The following is a 16,525-nucleotide window of genomic DNA, read 5'->3' as shown; positions in this document are numbered from 1 at the left end:
ACATATATATGATTGATAAACATGTATACGGTTAGCCAGAAGTAACAGAACTTCAGAGTCCTATATGACTTTTTAAAAAATGTTTTCCCAACATTTATCCTAAAAAATTTGAAACATACAGAAAAATTGAAAAAACTGGAGTGAACACCCACATAGTCCCACCACCTAGATTTTTGCTGTATTTGCTTTATTACATATCTGTCCATCTGTCTATCCCTCTGTGTGTTTATCAGTCCATATATTATTCTAATATATCCTGAAGGAAGTTACAGACAGACATCAGTATTCTTTATTCTAAACGCTTCATGCAGATTATTAACTAGGATGCAGTATTTGTTTGCAGCCCTGGTTCTTTTTGTTTATTTTTGATTTTGGTTTTTGAGGGCAGGTGAGGTAAAATTTACATTCAGTAAAATGGGCAAATCATGAATCTACTATTTAATGTGTTTTGACAAATGCTTATATCTGCATAATCCAACTCTGTTTCCATATATAGACCATTATTCTCACTCCAGAAAGTTCACCTCTTTCTAGTTCCCTGACTCCACCCCGCTAATAAGTAAACACTGTTCTGATTATTTTCTTTATGGATTAGTTTTGCCTTTTCTGAAACTTCATATAAATGGAGTCATTAAAAAAGCCTTTTTATAAGGCTTTTTTTCACTCAACATAATGATTTTGAGATTCATTCATGTAATTGTATATATCAGTAATACGTTACTTTTTATTGCTGGAATAGTATTCCATAGGGTAAATATATGAGTTTTCTTAGCCCAACTCCTTTAGTGAACCCCTAACCTGTTCCAGTTTTGACTATTCTACATAGAGCTACTATGAGAAGTCTTATACAAGCCTTTTTGTGTTACTTTTTATTGCTGGAATAGTATTCCATAGGGTAAATATATGAGTTTTCTTAGCCCAACTCCTTTAGTGAACCCCTAATCTGTTCCAGTTTTGACTATTCTACATAGAGCTACTATGAGAAGTCTTATACAAGCCTTTTTGTGTACATGAGCTTTCATTTATCTTGGGAAAATTCCCATATGGAATTGCTGGATCATGGGGTGGATGTGTGCTTAATTTTATAGGAAACTGCCAGACTCTTTCCCAAAATACTTACACAGTTTTATGTTCCCATCATCAGTGTATGTGAGTTCCAGTTTCTCTGCATCCTCGTCAGCATTTGGTATTGTCAATCTTTAATATTAGCCATTCTAGTAGATATGTAATGGTACCTCATTATTAATGTAATTTGCATATTTCTAATGTGTAATGATATTGAGCACTTTGTATGTGTTTGTTGGCTATTCACATATCTTTTGTGACACACAGTTTTAATATGTTTAAAATTCTTTGACTTGGTCTGTAACTTAAAAATTTTGATTGTGTGCTTTATTTGAAGTCTGTTGCTTATACTCTTCTGTGCATTCAAAAAATTTTAGAATTAAACTTTTAAAAGACACATGCCAAGCAAAGTTTTTCACTTTAGACTGGAGCATTAAACAATGGAAACAGAATATTGTCTTATTCTCTCTTATGTTCCCAGTGAAGCATTCATTAGTGAACAGGACAGTGTCAGGCAGTCAGACTCGTGAACTTTTTAGATATGAAACAGAAATTGAAGAAATAATTTAAATGATGAAATTATCAGTAATCTCCAGTTAGTGGAGAAATACAGAGAATGCTTAAAGTATACTTTATTTACATAATACCACTTATGATAACCACATAGTATAATTGTATAATTTAGCTTAAGAAAAAAATCACAAATTTTATATTATGATATATTACTATAGTTTATTTCAAATTCACATCATTGTTTTTTTTTTCTTTGTCCTTTTTAGGAATTATTAATCTATGTAAACCTGGAAACTCTGGGATCCAGTCTTTAATTGGAGTACTTTGCATACCAAATATGGAAATAAGGGTAGGTAAAAGTTATTGTGATTGTTTCATTCATGGACGTTTAACAGAGGGAATTAATTGAAGAAAAATTTATTTCAGGTGATACTTTTTCTTCATTAGTTATTAACCTGTATAAAAATACATGAGTAAATATTTACTACTTAGTTAAACCCTAAGTATGATATGAATCATTTAAAATATTGCTGTTGTTGGGAACAATGGCTGTATTAAAAATTGAGTTGAAAATATGAACATAATTATGCTTTATTCATTAAAACAATACAAACAGTACAAAAGGGCATTCTCACTGTAAAAGATTCAAGCACTACAGAAATACATTTAGCAAAAAGTAGTTGTAGTATTTATGTATCTATGCCTTCTAACTTAGGTTTTTATACTATGTTAAGAGTTTTTATTTTGAAGATGGTGGTTTTGGTTAAAATTGGGTTGTTAATACTTGTGTTCATTTATTAGATGTATTCATAAGTTGATTGTAGGAATTTGTATGAAACAGCAAAAACAAATTTAATGTGGAGGAAAAAAGAACTAACTCTTCAAGTGATTCTTTAATTTCCTCTTAAATGTTTTTGTTTTAATTTTGTTCCTTCCTTCTGCCCCTTCCTTATTTTTCTGTATATGAACCAAACCCAGAGTTGAAAAATATTAATATTAGCCAAGTGTGCCTTGCTTAAAATATGAAATAAAAAGCATTTCAATTATGGAGATGGAAGGATATGATTATAAATGAAGAAATCTATAAGCAGGGAACAAAAGGTTAGGATAATTCAGTTGATTTCTTACTCTACAGGTGGGGAAAGAACATGGTCTTTGGAGTCTGGCCAACTGGGGTTAGACTATTGCTCCATGATGTTAGGAAAATTACTCTTAACCTTTAAATCTGTTCATGTACAGAGTAGGGGTAATGAAAGAGTTTTTGAAAAGATTAAATGATGTGTACAGTAAGCATTCAGTAATTATCCCTTCTCTGATACAGGTCTGATACAGTAGTTTTCCAAAATACAGTAGTTCTGTTTTTATCATTTTCTTTATTGTGTGAATAGGAGAGTTAGAAAATCTATAAAGATTTATTTCATAAAAATAAATCAACTATATTTGTTTGCTCTCATAGCGAGGTCTCCTTGAAGTGCTTTATGATATATTTCGTCTTCCTCTACCTATTGTGACTGAGGAGTTCATAGAAGCATTGCTCAGTGTAGGTAAGTATTGAAGTGCATTTGTGTTTGATGTAATTTTTAAAGTGACATACCTAATGGAGACAAAATTCCTGAAAGGAGAAATACTAAACTAAATATTTACTATCATTTTATTTTCTTACTGCATCATCATGGCATGAAATTAACATGAAAATAAAATAAAACCTCAAATTCCTAAAACTAAAAAATTTTAATTTCTTCTTTAGCTCTTGCAAATGAGCAGTGAAATTAGTAGAAAGATGGGCCAAGAAAGGAAGAGATGAGAAAGTAAGAAAGCTATGTAATTCTCAAATTAGATTATCTAATTCTTGTCTTATTTTCTTTTAGCCAAATGATTCCTAAGTCCCAAAATGAAGGAAGTTAGATATGTGAATATTTACATAAATAGTTTTTTAATGTATCTTTTTGAGTGTTTTGATTTTTAACCAGCACTTTTTAAGGTTTTTTTATAGCCTGGCTAGCTGATTCCAAACTTATCTGAAGTGTTTCAGAGATATCTAATCTTTTAACTACCAAATTTTAACTGTTTTAGATCCAGGGAGGTTCCAAGACAGTTGGAGGCTTTCAGATGGCTTTGTAGCAGCTGAGGCAAAAACTATTCTTCCTCATAGAGCCAGATCCAGGTAGAATTTAAATATGAGAATGTTTCCAATTTATTACAATTATTGTATTCATGTTAAATTGTGAAATAAAGGAAACATTATTTAAATTGTTTCCATGCTGTGTTTATTTCCAGGCCAGATCTCATGGATAATTATTTGGCACTGATACTCTCTGCATTTATTCGTAATGGACTTTTAGAGGTAAGACATATAAACCTTACTTTATTCTATCTTCTTTCTTTTATTTTGTCAAACAGAACTCTTTCAGAGGAGAAAATATCTGATGCAGAAATGTGTTCATATGTAATATTTTGCAATAGTGATATTTTCTTTTTATTTTCAAAGGGTTTGGTTGAAGTGATAACAAACAGTGATGACCATATCTCAGTCAGAGCAACCATCCTTTTAGGAGAGCTTTTGCATATGGTAAATTTAGCAACTTCTGATTATATGTTTATACCTTTAATGTCTTAATTTATAAAACACAATTTTAATAGTGTTGCTTTGTGTTATCTCAAAAGATAAATTTACATTTTTTATGAATGTTTATCTTTGTGTTACAAAAAGCTTTTGGTGCCTGTATCCTAATATGTATGAGGATACTTCAAAAATGCATAGGAAAATGGAATTAAAAGATAATGCAAATCTTTTGATGAACTTTTTGAAGTACCCTTGTGTAATGTATATATATTGGATGGTTTTTATAAATGGAACAAAAAAGTATTGAATGTTAATTTTTACACTAACTTTCGATGTTGATATTTTTAGTCCTGTAAGTCTTAATTGCTGGGCTGGCCAGTTAGCTCAGTTGGTTATATGTGGGAGTGTGGTGCTGATAACACCAAGCTCTAAGGTTCGATCCCTATACTGGCCAGCCACCAATAAATAAATAGATCTTAATTGCTCTCAGAAGAAAGGCTTTCAACCTAAAAAAGCAAGAAATTGAAAAACTATAGATATTACTTCAGTCAGCTAGGAATAGAGTCAACACAGGGTAGTCAGTGCCTGAGTTTTAGAAAGCTTTGTGCAAAATTCTAAATGTAATTGTCTAGTTTAAACATCATAGTCTTCTCTGTAAACTTGTAGTTTGAGGTTCAGAGGATGGGAATCTTTTTTTTTTTTTTTTTTTTTGACACTATGATTTTATGATGTCAATAAGTTCTGGGAACTAGGAGTGAGGAAAGTGATCTGACCATTCTCTACTTTCAGCAAATCAAGCAAGGGGGGGAACTCTGATAGGTTGCAAGATGCAAATTCATATTTCTAGGTCACATACTAATTCGTAAAATGCTAAATGAAAATAATCATTTTAAACTCATTAAGGAAGAAGTGACCCTATGGCAAATCTTTTAAAATAATGTTATGGCTTGCTATTATTGGCAGAGTAGTTTATTGGCAGAGTAGTTTTTGTTGTTTCTATTCCTTCTTTCCCTTCTCCCCGCCCCCTGCCTTTTTTTTTTTTTTTCTTTTTTTCACGTAGCACCTGGGCTATGTTGAGTAAGGTAAAGAGAATTAAACAGAGTTTAATGTTAACTGTCTTTTTTATCAGTGAATTTTATTTAGTCACTTACTCTCTTCTTCAACTCATCTGTAAAAGAATTAAGTAGTAACACAGGCTCTCAGTTCTGATTATTTGTATTTTAATTCTTAAGATATTTCCTGTAAGGATACCAATATCCACAATTATTTGCTTTTATATTAAGGAATATCTTTTATAAATTACATCTTTCTGTTTCTCCATACACCAGAATTCTATGATTCTTTTGAAATGTAAAAGCTGTTCACTTTGAGTATACTGGTGTTAGTTCATTGCTTGTTCTTACATCTTCTCTCTTCCACATTTAATTAATTTGCTTATTTTCATTGGTAGAAAGCAAGTTGAATGGTGAGTTTTGTTTGGAAAGCAGGAGTTAATAAGTTTCTTATTTTAAAGATTGTTGGTATATGAGACAGACCTAGATGGTTCCTAAACTTAAGAAGTCAACTCATAAGTTATGATATTGTATCTAGCATTTTAAATGTTATTTTTAACAAAACTTAGATCCAGTCGTATAATGTTTTGATATATAAAATGTTTAATCCTTTCAGGTCATTTAAGAATTGAGTTTTTTGGGGTGCCATTTAAAATCATAATTTCATATTATAATATAAAGGCTCTTTGACAGTTAGTGGTTTTATTAATATAATGTGGGTATGTATATATTTGTTACATCTCATCCTCATTGGACATAGATAAGGTAAAAATAAGTATGTGTTGGGAAAAATAAATAAGTTAATTTCATGAGTAAAACCTCAGTTTCTAATGGTCTTGGATATAGTTATTATATCTGTGGATAATCTATAACATAAAATATTTCTGTGCTTAAGAACTAATATGAAACTTTATATTTCATTTTAGGCAAACACAATTCTTCCTCATTCACATAGCCATCATTTGCACTGTTTGCCAACGCTAATGAATATGGCTGCGTCCTTTGATATCCCCAAGGAAAAGAGACTGTGAGTAACAGAGCTCTAGCAAAACTTATGCTTGGTATATTTAATATCCACTTAGATTACTTGCTTTTTTTTTTTTTTTAAAAAAAAGGTAGTATAGATAGGTTATGCTCGGAAAGTCTTTTAGGGAAATCTTACAGTAAGAGGAAAATTAATAATTCTCAAAATATTTAATAATTTGTATTTTAGGCTGCAAAATATTAATAATGTAGTAAGGTCAATTTTTTCTAGCATGTTTCTGGACAAAGACATAGAATTTCTAACACATTACTAAAGATGTTGGTTGAGAGTTTTTTGGACTATTTTATATTTTGAGCAGCAATTCAAGCTCTTTTTATTATGTCTATGAATTTATTATTTCAAAATAACAAAGCACAAAGACTACCGATGTATTCTTTTATATTTGTGGTTTAAAAAAAAAATGGTGGAATTTAGTAACCCATGTTACAGGCATAGCAGTAAGCTGAACTCTTAATACTGAAGGAGATATTACAAAGAATGTATAAACAAAAGTATAATGCAACTATAGCTCTACTGGAATTCTAGTGCTAATAATAAAATATAATATATAAATATTGAGGAAGTCAATTGGGAAGTGCTAGTAGGAATGTTTTTTGATTTGGTGAAGATTATGCCTAGGCCAGAGTTGTCTGGGCTTTTTTTCTTTCTTTTTTCTTTTTTTTTCCTTTTTGCTGTTGTCTGAAAAGTTTATATATGTGAACTACTTTATTACTTTTTTCTTGGTAATGTTAATGAAATGTAATTCTTTAGCTATTCAGAACTATGGATTTTTGTTAAGAGTTATAGTCCGTTTTTTAAAGTTTAGTTAGCTTTATTAATACAAAAGTACACATGTGAACCATTCTATAAATACAAAATTAATTTTAATTTTGTCAGTGAAATTAACTATTTAACAGACTGAAGTTGTATTATAAACTGAGGGCATTAGAGACCATCTCAGTTCTGACTCTAGGTTTATATCTATAGTGGTAGCTTTCATCTCTTATATTAGTAGTTTTATGATGGAAAATGTACTTTCCCAAAACCAACCTAAATTCTGGGTCAGATTATGGCCATAAATTTCAGGATTTATCAGGAATTTAAATTTACCTTCAAAATTCCAGTAATAATAAATAGTCTTTTTAAAATAGTTTTTTCCTTAGTTCAAAGTTCATGGAAAACATGGAATTAAAAGATAATACAAATCTTTCCATAAACTTTTTGAACACCTCTTAAACTTGCCAATCTGAGCATATTTCAAGGGTTTTAAATTCTTTTTACCAGAATTCTGAAGTTGAGACATGATTGCTAACAAATTCTTGAAAATATGTACCACAAACAAGGAATTAAACATAATTTTTAAAAAGATACCATTTATAGTTACAGAACAATGTGGAAAATTGAGATTGTTCAATTGATACTGGGATCTGTAATTATCCATATGGAAGGACAATGAAATTATTTCAACTTCATACCATAAATAAAAATCAGTGTCAGGTGGATTAAGGGTTTATATGTAGAAAGCAAAGCATTAAAACTTTTGTAAAGAAGTACAGAAAACAAGGTTTCTGACCTTGTGGAAGGAGTTCTTAAAACCAGTATACAAAAAATGCCCACCACCATAGAAAAAAAGATTACTAGGTACATGTTTGGGTGAGTCTAAATAATCAGTGTTTCTTTACGTAAATCAGCAGTGTTCTTCATTTTGGTTATTGTGTTTCCAAATTTCACTAAATTTACTTCTTTAATAATAATTTCTAGACTTGAATTTATATAAACTTTAATAATTTACCAGTGATCTCTTTAAAATTATGCTAGTTTTAACTACCATATTAACTGAATTTTTTTTCTCATTAGGCGAGCCAGTGCAGCCTTGAACTGTTTGAAACGCTTCCATGAAATGAAAAAACGAGGACCTAAGCCTTATAGCCTTCATTTAGATCACATTATTCAGAAAGCTATTGCAACACATCAGAAACGGGATCAGTATCTCCGAGTTCAGAAAGATATATTTGTTCTTAAGGTACTGACATGAAATCATGATTTTTAACTTAAACATAATTTTCTAATTCTTAACCACTGGATTTTAGTATGTACTTTTTTGAGTTTGCAGTTTTATTCATGCATACAGATTTTCAAATGCCTTCTGAGTTTTACAATGAATAGGCAGTTTTGCGCTAAGTTTTTATAACTTTCTAAAGTTAAACCTTGATGAGCTATCCCTAGATGAAAGATCTGTCTTTTTATTTTTAAGATATGTACTTAGTTTTCTGATATGAGAACAGTTTGCCTTAATTTTCCTTATCACTGTCTGATGATTTTAGGATACAGAGGAAGCTCTTTTAATGAACCTTAGAGATAGCCAAGTCCTTCAACATAAAGAGAATCTTGAATGGAATTGGAATCTTATAGGGACCATACTTAAGGTATGGCAAGATACTTCATGGTGATGGCTTGATTGTCTTCATTTTGTTATTAATTATAATTTATTATAATTACCTTATATGTTTAGGAATTGGTAAATATATATATAACATGTTATGTTTTCCAGTGGCCAAACGTAAATCTAAGAAACTATAAAGATGAACAGTTGCACAGGTATGTAAGAACTATTTTGCATTTAAATTTAACGAACTTAGATTTGGATCATGTTATGCTTAATGCCTGCTAAAAGTAATAATTGGTATTTTAAAGATACTTACATACATTTTAATAATTAGTGTTTAGTATATATATACATTTTTATATGTAGTCTTATTACCAAAACATACCAGCTGATTCTTTTTTGTAGTTATTTACATTCTGCATTTACTTTTGGAACACACAGAGTAGTTGAGATCAAAGTTTCTCAAATTGGGGTAATATCAGCTGCATAGCCTTAATTTATGTTTAAGCAGTTCATATCATTAACATCATTTGATTATATTCATGTATTGTTTTGGAACACACAGAGTAGTTGAGATCAAAGTTTCTCAAATTGGGGTAATATCAGCTGCGTAGCCTTAATTTATGTTTAAGCAGTTCATATCATTAACATCATTTGATTATATTCATGTATTTGTGATATGTAACATAACATCTATATTTAATAGTTTTGAGAAATACATAGAACATATAAATTACTGACATAATTAACATTACTAGCATAATACTAACTTTTTATACTCCTTGAGAACAGAGATATGTTTTATTCAACTTTTTTCCCAATTCCTGGACCTGTCATCTCTATTGGATTGAATGAACTTGAACTCAACTAAATCAAGCTTAGAACATAATGTTGAAAGTTGTAACATTAAAATACCATAAATTATGTCTGTAAATTCAGTTGCCTAAATTTTACCAGCAATTTGGCCTTTTGCCTAATTGTGAAAAACCAACAAAATCGTAATGTGGTAACTTATAATTATCTAATATAAAATGATTTTATAGAGCCATGGGACAAAGTTCTTCATAGAATACAATAGGAGAAAACTTATGGCCGGGTGGCTTCTTCATATTTATCCAACCTTATATTCTAGTTATGTTACATATGCATTTGTTCTTTTTTTTTTTTTTTTTTCTGACCGGTAAGGGGGTCGTAACCCTCGGCACGGTGTCGTCCGCACCACGCTCACCCAGCAGCCAGTGAGTGCACCGGCCATCCCTGTATAGGATCCGAACCTGCGGCCTCGGCGCTACCAGCGCCGCACTCTCCCGAGTGAGCCACAAGGCCAGCCCTTATGCATTTGTTCTGATCGCATCTTTCTTCTTTACTCTTTCTTTCAAACATGTCACCATAAAATTCTTATTTCATAAAGATATTCTTTACAATGAAGGTGTTTTGCTTTTTGTTTGGGGGATATTTTTTTTGTGAAATGTAGCAAATCTGTTTATTAAATTGCTTGGCAGTTATCCCAGTGGTTCAGACCTAAAACATATTCAAAGCCTTATTATATCATAAGCTATGATTAAGATTCTGAAATAATTGTTTCATTTCTTACTTTGTTGCTAATTTTATTTTGATTTTAGGTTTGTACGTAGACTACTTTATTTTTACAAGCCCAGCAGTAAATTATATGCTAACCTGGATTTGGATTTTGCCAAGTCCAAACAGCTCACAGTTGTGGGTTGCCACTTTACAGAATTTCTTCTTGAGTCCGAAGAGGTAAGCGCTCCAAATATTTACCAGAGCAAATTTTTTTTTATTAAATTTGCCCCCATTCTTCTTCCTCTGTTTCTACCCTCTGCTTTGCTTTTATTTCTGAATATGTTTGAGTTATATTTAGAAACATAGGAAATGAGTGCCAACATAGATTTTAATCCTGACTTAGTCACTAGCTGGTTATGAGACTTTGAGCAAGTTATCTGCCCTCTAGAAGACCTGATTTACTCTTCTGTAAAATGGAGAATAATACCATCTCTATGCAGCATTGTGTTGAATGAGATTAAAAACAATAGGTACTCACAGATTGGTTATCTATTTTTAGTAAGTTCATCATTATTAAATTTTTTGTACTTGACTGAAGTTGATTTTTCTCATTATAGATATTAAATGCTTTTTCAACAACTTCACAATATATTTGTTTTTAGGATGGACAAGGATACTTAGAAGATCTAGTAAAGGATATTGTTCAGTGGCTCAATGCCTCATCTGGAATGAAACCTGAAAGAAGTCTTCAAAATAATGGTTTATTGACTACCCTTAGTCAACACTACTTTTTATTTATTGGAACACTTTCTTGCCACCCTCATGGAGTCAAAATGCTGGAAAAATGCAGTGTATTTCAGTGGTAAGTTTTCCCTAGATTCTGTTGTGGTATCTATCTAAATTTTATTTTTAATGTTGGTCAGAAACTGTACTTTTTAGTCTGTGTACAGGTATTTAGTAAATTTTATTTTTAAAAGATTAGATTTTCTTGATGTTTTGATACTTTTTTAAATCTGGTATTTGTCATTAAATGCTTTCTTTCAGAAATGCTTGTTTATATTAGGAATTTAAGAATTTTTGTTGAATTGTCCTCACCACCCTCACATATACACACCAGATAGAAACTATATGTCCAAGTTATGGATGTGTTAATTAATTTGGTCATGGTTATCATTTCAAAATGTCTAAGTATATCAAATTATCGTGTTGTACACCTTGAAAATAATATACTTTTATGTGTTAATTATACCTCAGTAAAACTGAAAAAAAAAAAACTGTTGAATGAATGAATCAACACAGTAATTTCTAGTAACCTTCATTATTTTTGTCCTTTGTTTTTTAGTCTCCTTAATCTTTGCTCGTTGAAAAACCAAGATCACTTGCTAAAACTGACTGTTTCTAGCTTGGACTATAGCAGAGATGGATTGGCTAGAGTCATCCTTTCTAAAATCCTAACAGCAGCTACTGATGTGAGTATAACAGAGGCAATAAAACATATTTTTAGAAACAATTAATTTAATAATTTATAAACTTTAGGCTAAGTAAAATTAATTATAAATTCTAAGAATATGAAATGGAAATTGAGTTTACTTTAACATTTCCATTTCTCCAAGGAACTCCGTGTAGTACCCATATTTTTATATTAAGGGGAAGAAGCTGCTAGATAGAAAGGGAAGTATTTATTTTATTAGCACTAAAAAATTATTCCTATCAAGGGCTAGAACATCAATTCCAGTGTTTCTGCTCTTCTCAAGTAGCAGAACTGTCCCAAAACAAAATTAAATAGGCTGTGTATGGTAAAGTTTGTTCTGTTTTGTTTAATCTACTCATTTATCTTTCTAGGCCTGCAGGCTGTATGCAACAAAACATTTAAGGGTATTATTAAGAGCTAATGTTGAATTCTTCAATAATTGGGGTATTGAGTTACTAGTGACCCAGTTACATGATAAAAATAAAACAATTTCATCTGAAGCTCTTGATATTCTCGATGAAGCATGTGAAGACAAGGTAAAGGTTCATTTTTTTTATAATGAAATACTTAGATGTGGGTTTTTATTAAAATATTCAATTTTAATTGACAATTATATGAAACTGTAATGCACATTTTAGAAATAAAGAATATGCTATCTTTGTGCAATTGTTAATTTACTTAATACTCATCTCTTTTAGGCTAATCTACATGCTCTTATTCAGATGAAGCCAGCTTTATCCCATCTTGGGGACAAAGGTTTGCTTCTCCTCCTGAGGTAAATTTTAAGTAAATTTTTCTTGTAGTAATATTTTCTGTTGTATTCTTTCTGGCAGTGTGTATTGAAGCTAAATTCAAATCTGAATAGGAAGCACTCTAAAGAGTTTACTTTTTAACTTCTCAAATAGGTCTATTTTATTGTATTTTATTTATTTTCTTAATTTTATTTTATTTTATTTTACTTCTCAAAATACATTGTACTTGATTTTCATGCCCCTTTACCCGTTCCTCTCCCCCCTCTTCCCCCCCCCCCCCACATCGTATCTGTGCACTTGACTTAAATAGTTCAAGGAATTTTTGTGGTTATTATGTCTTCTTCCCCCCCCACCCACCCTTTATTTGTTTGTGTGTTTATTTATTTATTACTTTTTAGCTCCCACAAATAAGTGAGAACATGTGGTATCTCTCTTTCTGTGCCTGACTTGTTTCACTTAATAAAATTTTCTCTAAGTTCATCCATGTTGTTGCAAATGGTAGTATTTCCTGGAATGTCTGAAGCTATTGAGGGGAATGTTACAATTCTGGCTGAGACGTTGGGTAACGAATTAATACGTGAATAGGTACATGGGAGACTAAGTAAACAGAAAAACAAGGTAATTATTAATACCAGGAAAAACAAAAAACTTAAAGGAAAAAATCAAATTACACTATCACATTAAACTCATCTGTGTCTGTGCATGCTTGTAAGGGGGAAATAAAGGGCAGGGGAGTTGAAAAAGCACTAACTCTTCATCTTCTATTGTGGAAATAAATAGAAAATGTCTATGATTAAAAATCAAGAAATAATAGAATGAACATGCTCCTAAGATATATGGCAGTAAATAGTAGAAGAAACAGCTGAAAGAGTCAAAAAGGAATTACCTCTAGCAATGGGAATTAGATAAGGAAGTGTAGAGCTATTTTTCACCATTACCTTTAAATCTTATTTGACTTTGCAAAATATATGCATGTATCTTGTGATTAAAAGCATATTATGTAAGACAAAGACATAAAAGGCATACACCAAAAAAAAAAAAATAGGCCTATTTTAGACTCTTGGACATCTTTTAATACCAAAACACTGTTTTTTCACTGTTTTTCTTAATAGTGTTTTTTTTTCTTTGTTTCCTTATGGGTTTTATGTCATTGGGTTCATGTGTTTTCGCAAACATTGTGCAAATTTATTTATAGTTGAAGTTGTAATAACTTATAGTTGACCTTTTAGTTTTAGGAGGCTGCTTAAACATTTTTTGTTAAACTCAATGTTAAACTATTATTTGTTTTAATTTACAGATTTCTGTCCATTCCAAAAGGATTTTCTTATCTAAATGAAAGGGGTTATGTAGCAAAACAACTGGAAAAGTGGCACAAGGTAACTTCTTATTGAATAAGGTTCAGTTTTTATGTTTTTATCTTGGGAAATAGATTTGTAAACTTAAAGGATGATTTTTTTTATATCATCAACCTTTTGAAACTAATGGAGTTAAATTTTTAAACATTAATATAAAGTCAAGTCCTAAATTCTGTATAGTTGCTTACTATTAGTTATATTTATTCATTTTTGTAAGCTATAGTTATTTCTTTTATAGTGAACTGTTAACTTTGCATACAATTCTATTGAAATTTGCTTTCAATGCAGTTGATTTTATAATCTATTAGTATAATTTGTTAACCCTATATACCATCATTTCTTTTATTGTTGGAGCCTTTATACAGCCTACAACTTTACATGAGCATTTTTGAGCTAAAACTATAATTTTTTTTTTTCCTTTTTGTCTTTTTTACTGACCAGCAACGGGATCGCAACCCTCCGTGTTGCGCCCGCACCGCGCTCAGCCAGTGAGTGGGAACCGGTCTCCACATGGGATCCGAACCCTCGGCAGGAGCGCCGCCGCACTCCCAAGCGGTGCACTCTCCAGTGCGCCACCGGGCCGGCCCTAAAACTATAATTTTTTTTTAAGTGAAGGAATATTAAAAGCAGTTCTATGCAAGCACATATAATCATCTAATTAAACTTTATTTTAAGATGCTACTTTACATAAATCTGAAAACAAACTTCTTGCTAGTATGGGAAACCTAATAGGAATGGAGTGGTTTGAAGGTATTAAACAAATTCCTAGCTTTTCTTTAGCTAGTTGTCACTGTGTCTTCATTATTTAGTTTGAAGCATTATGAATTGTCAAAGCATCTTGGAAATCCACAATCAAAATGATCTGTACCAATGTAAATAATTTTTAGATTTTCCATCATTTCAGATTATCTGTCATCTGTTTCCTCTCCTTTTTAGAAATAATTGTAAACTATATTGTCTATATTAAATCATATTTCATAAGAGATTCTCATTCATTAAATGTACTAAAACTTGAAAGGAGACAACTTCAGGTATTAAGTTTTTTAATAATTGATGAATTAGAGAACTGAAATAAAATGTGATAGTTTTATTTCTTAAATAGAAGATATTTAAACCAATCACCATAATAAAATTGATTGCCTTATTATGCAGATTATAATATTAGGAAATTCCTTAGCAAATCTGGTGTGGTGCTTTCAAATAGTAGATGTGAAATGTAAGTACTATAATAAAGGCAGATGCAAATGTATAAGAGAACACAGAGGAGAGATTAATAATTCTGTCTTAGGAATTAGCAAATGAAATGTTGGAAAGGTTTACATGATGTGATATTTGAAGTGGTTTGGGGAGTAAGGAGGAAAGTAAATTGGAAGAAGGGTATTCAAGGAAGAGGGAGTAGTATAAATCTGTGTAGATTATTAAAACTTTATAGACTTGTGAAGAAAACCATATTTCAGTGTAGATTGGGATAGGATAAGTAGGAAGTTGCAAGATGAGGCTAGAATGGTAAATTAGAGCTAGACTGTAGAAGGCCTTGTAAGCCACCTGATATCATACTAAGAGATTTCAGTTGTGTACATAGCGAGGAATCATCACAAGTCTTAGAGAATTATCACAGTCAGAGTTGTGCTTTAGAAATGTGACAGATTGCAGTGTAGAAGTGGAAGTTTGATCATCAAAGGGAAACTCTAAGAACATTGACAGCAGTTTAGAAGCAAGAATTGATGAGGGCCAGAACTTCAGTAGTAAGTAGTAAGGCTAGCTAGGTAGGGACATATTTCCTGAGTATTTCTGAAATAAGATGGACAGAATTTGTAGACTGATTGCATACAGTGAATAAGGATTCCAACTTCACTCATAGGTTTCTGATTTAATGACTGAGTATATATAATGGATCACCATTAAGAGATCATGATTACAAAGAGTGGTTTGCCAGAATGAGGATAATGAATTTTGAATATGTTGACCAGTTTTGTCTGTGGGATGACCCAAGTGATGGTATCCAGGAAATATTTGGAAATGTGGGTCTGGAGCTCAGATATGTGCAGAAGATGGCAGTTTTGGGGGCATCATCAGTTGAAACCTGAAGTGAGTAAGAATCACCAGGGAAAATATCAAACACACAAAAAAGAGAAGACTGAAAGTATCTCCCTAGAGAAATACCCTGATTTAATGAGAGAAGGAAAAGGACAAGGAGAGTAAGAAAAAATTATCAGAGAGAGTGGTGTCACTAAAGGGTGATTCAGGAGGAAGCCAGTGAGTTCACATAAACACTGGAAGATAGGGTGTTAAATTTGACAGGTCATTGGTGAATGGGAAGTGTAAAAATAAAGACAGTATAGTCTACTTTCTCACATTCTAGAAAGGGAAGGTCAAGCGGCGCACTGTAGCAGTGCGCCACCGGGCCGGCCCTCACTTTCTTTTTTGTTATGAATTTTTTCAGCTGGTTACACATAAGTATCCCATCGATTCTTGTATGTGACCACAAGTAATAGAATATATGACTGCTTCCTCTTTTTCTAGAGTTCAAACACTACTTCCTAGTACTTTCTAACAATTAGAGATTGATTGGTTTCACATATTTTGGTTAAATGAAAATTCTTTCTTCTTTTAGTTTACTATTCATTATTTTATTCAGACAGTTTATGCCTACCTGAGATAGGTTTAAGTTAGAGGTCCCCAAGCTATGACCCCCAGGCCAAATCCAACCTACTGCTTGTTTTTGTGTGACCTCATAAGAGTGGTTTTTACATTTTTAAATGATTGGGGAAAAAATTAAAGACAAGTGAAAATTATATGAAATTTATATTTCAGTGTACATAA

At 31.4% G+C, this 16,525-nt stretch overlaps 1 protein-coding gene across 3 annotated transcripts in view; it reads left to right on the top strand.

The window, feature by feature from the left end:
- Positions 1–16,525, top strand: part of RICTOR (RPTOR independent companion of MTOR, complex 2) — a 132,007-nt gene that overhangs the window by 91,566 nt on the left and 23,916 nt on the right. For all 3 annotated transcript variants that reach the window (XM_008568504.1, XM_008568503.1, XM_008568505.1), the window contains 15 exons: positions 1,845–1,927; positions 3,035–3,122; positions 3,652–3,742; positions 3,856–3,922; positions 4,067–4,147; positions 6,120–6,220; positions 8,075–8,240; positions 8,542–8,643; positions 8,769–8,815; positions 10,226–10,361; positions 10,787–10,986; positions 11,467–11,593; positions 11,967–12,131; positions 12,294–12,370; positions 13,645–13,723. In XM_008568504.1, the coding sequence (XP_008566726.1) occupies positions 1,845–1,927; positions 3,035–3,122; positions 3,652–3,742; positions 3,856–3,922; positions 4,067–4,147; positions 6,120–6,220; positions 8,075–8,240; positions 8,542–8,643; positions 8,769–8,815; positions 10,226–10,361; positions 10,787–10,986; positions 11,467–11,593; positions 11,967–12,131; positions 12,294–12,370; positions 13,645–13,723 (1,610 nt within the window). The remainder of the gene's footprint in view (positions 1–1,844; positions 1,928–3,034; positions 3,123–3,651; positions 3,743–3,855; positions 3,923–4,066; positions 4,148–6,119; positions 6,221–8,074; positions 8,241–8,541; positions 8,644–8,768; positions 8,816–10,225; positions 10,362–10,786; positions 10,987–11,466; positions 11,594–11,966; positions 12,132–12,293; positions 12,371–13,644; positions 13,724–16,525) is intronic.

Source organism: Galeopterus variegatus, unplaced genomic scaffold (genome assembly GCF_000696425.1).
Source record: "Galeopterus variegatus unplaced genomic scaffold, G_variegatus-3.0.2 Scaffold418, whole genome shotgun sequence".
Lineage (NCBI taxonomy): Eukaryota > Metazoa > Chordata > Mammalia > Dermoptera > Cynocephalidae > Galeopterus > Galeopterus variegatus.
The sequence above is the reverse complement of the archived record's forward strand: the minus strand, read 5'-3'. Positions and strand labels throughout refer to the sequence as shown.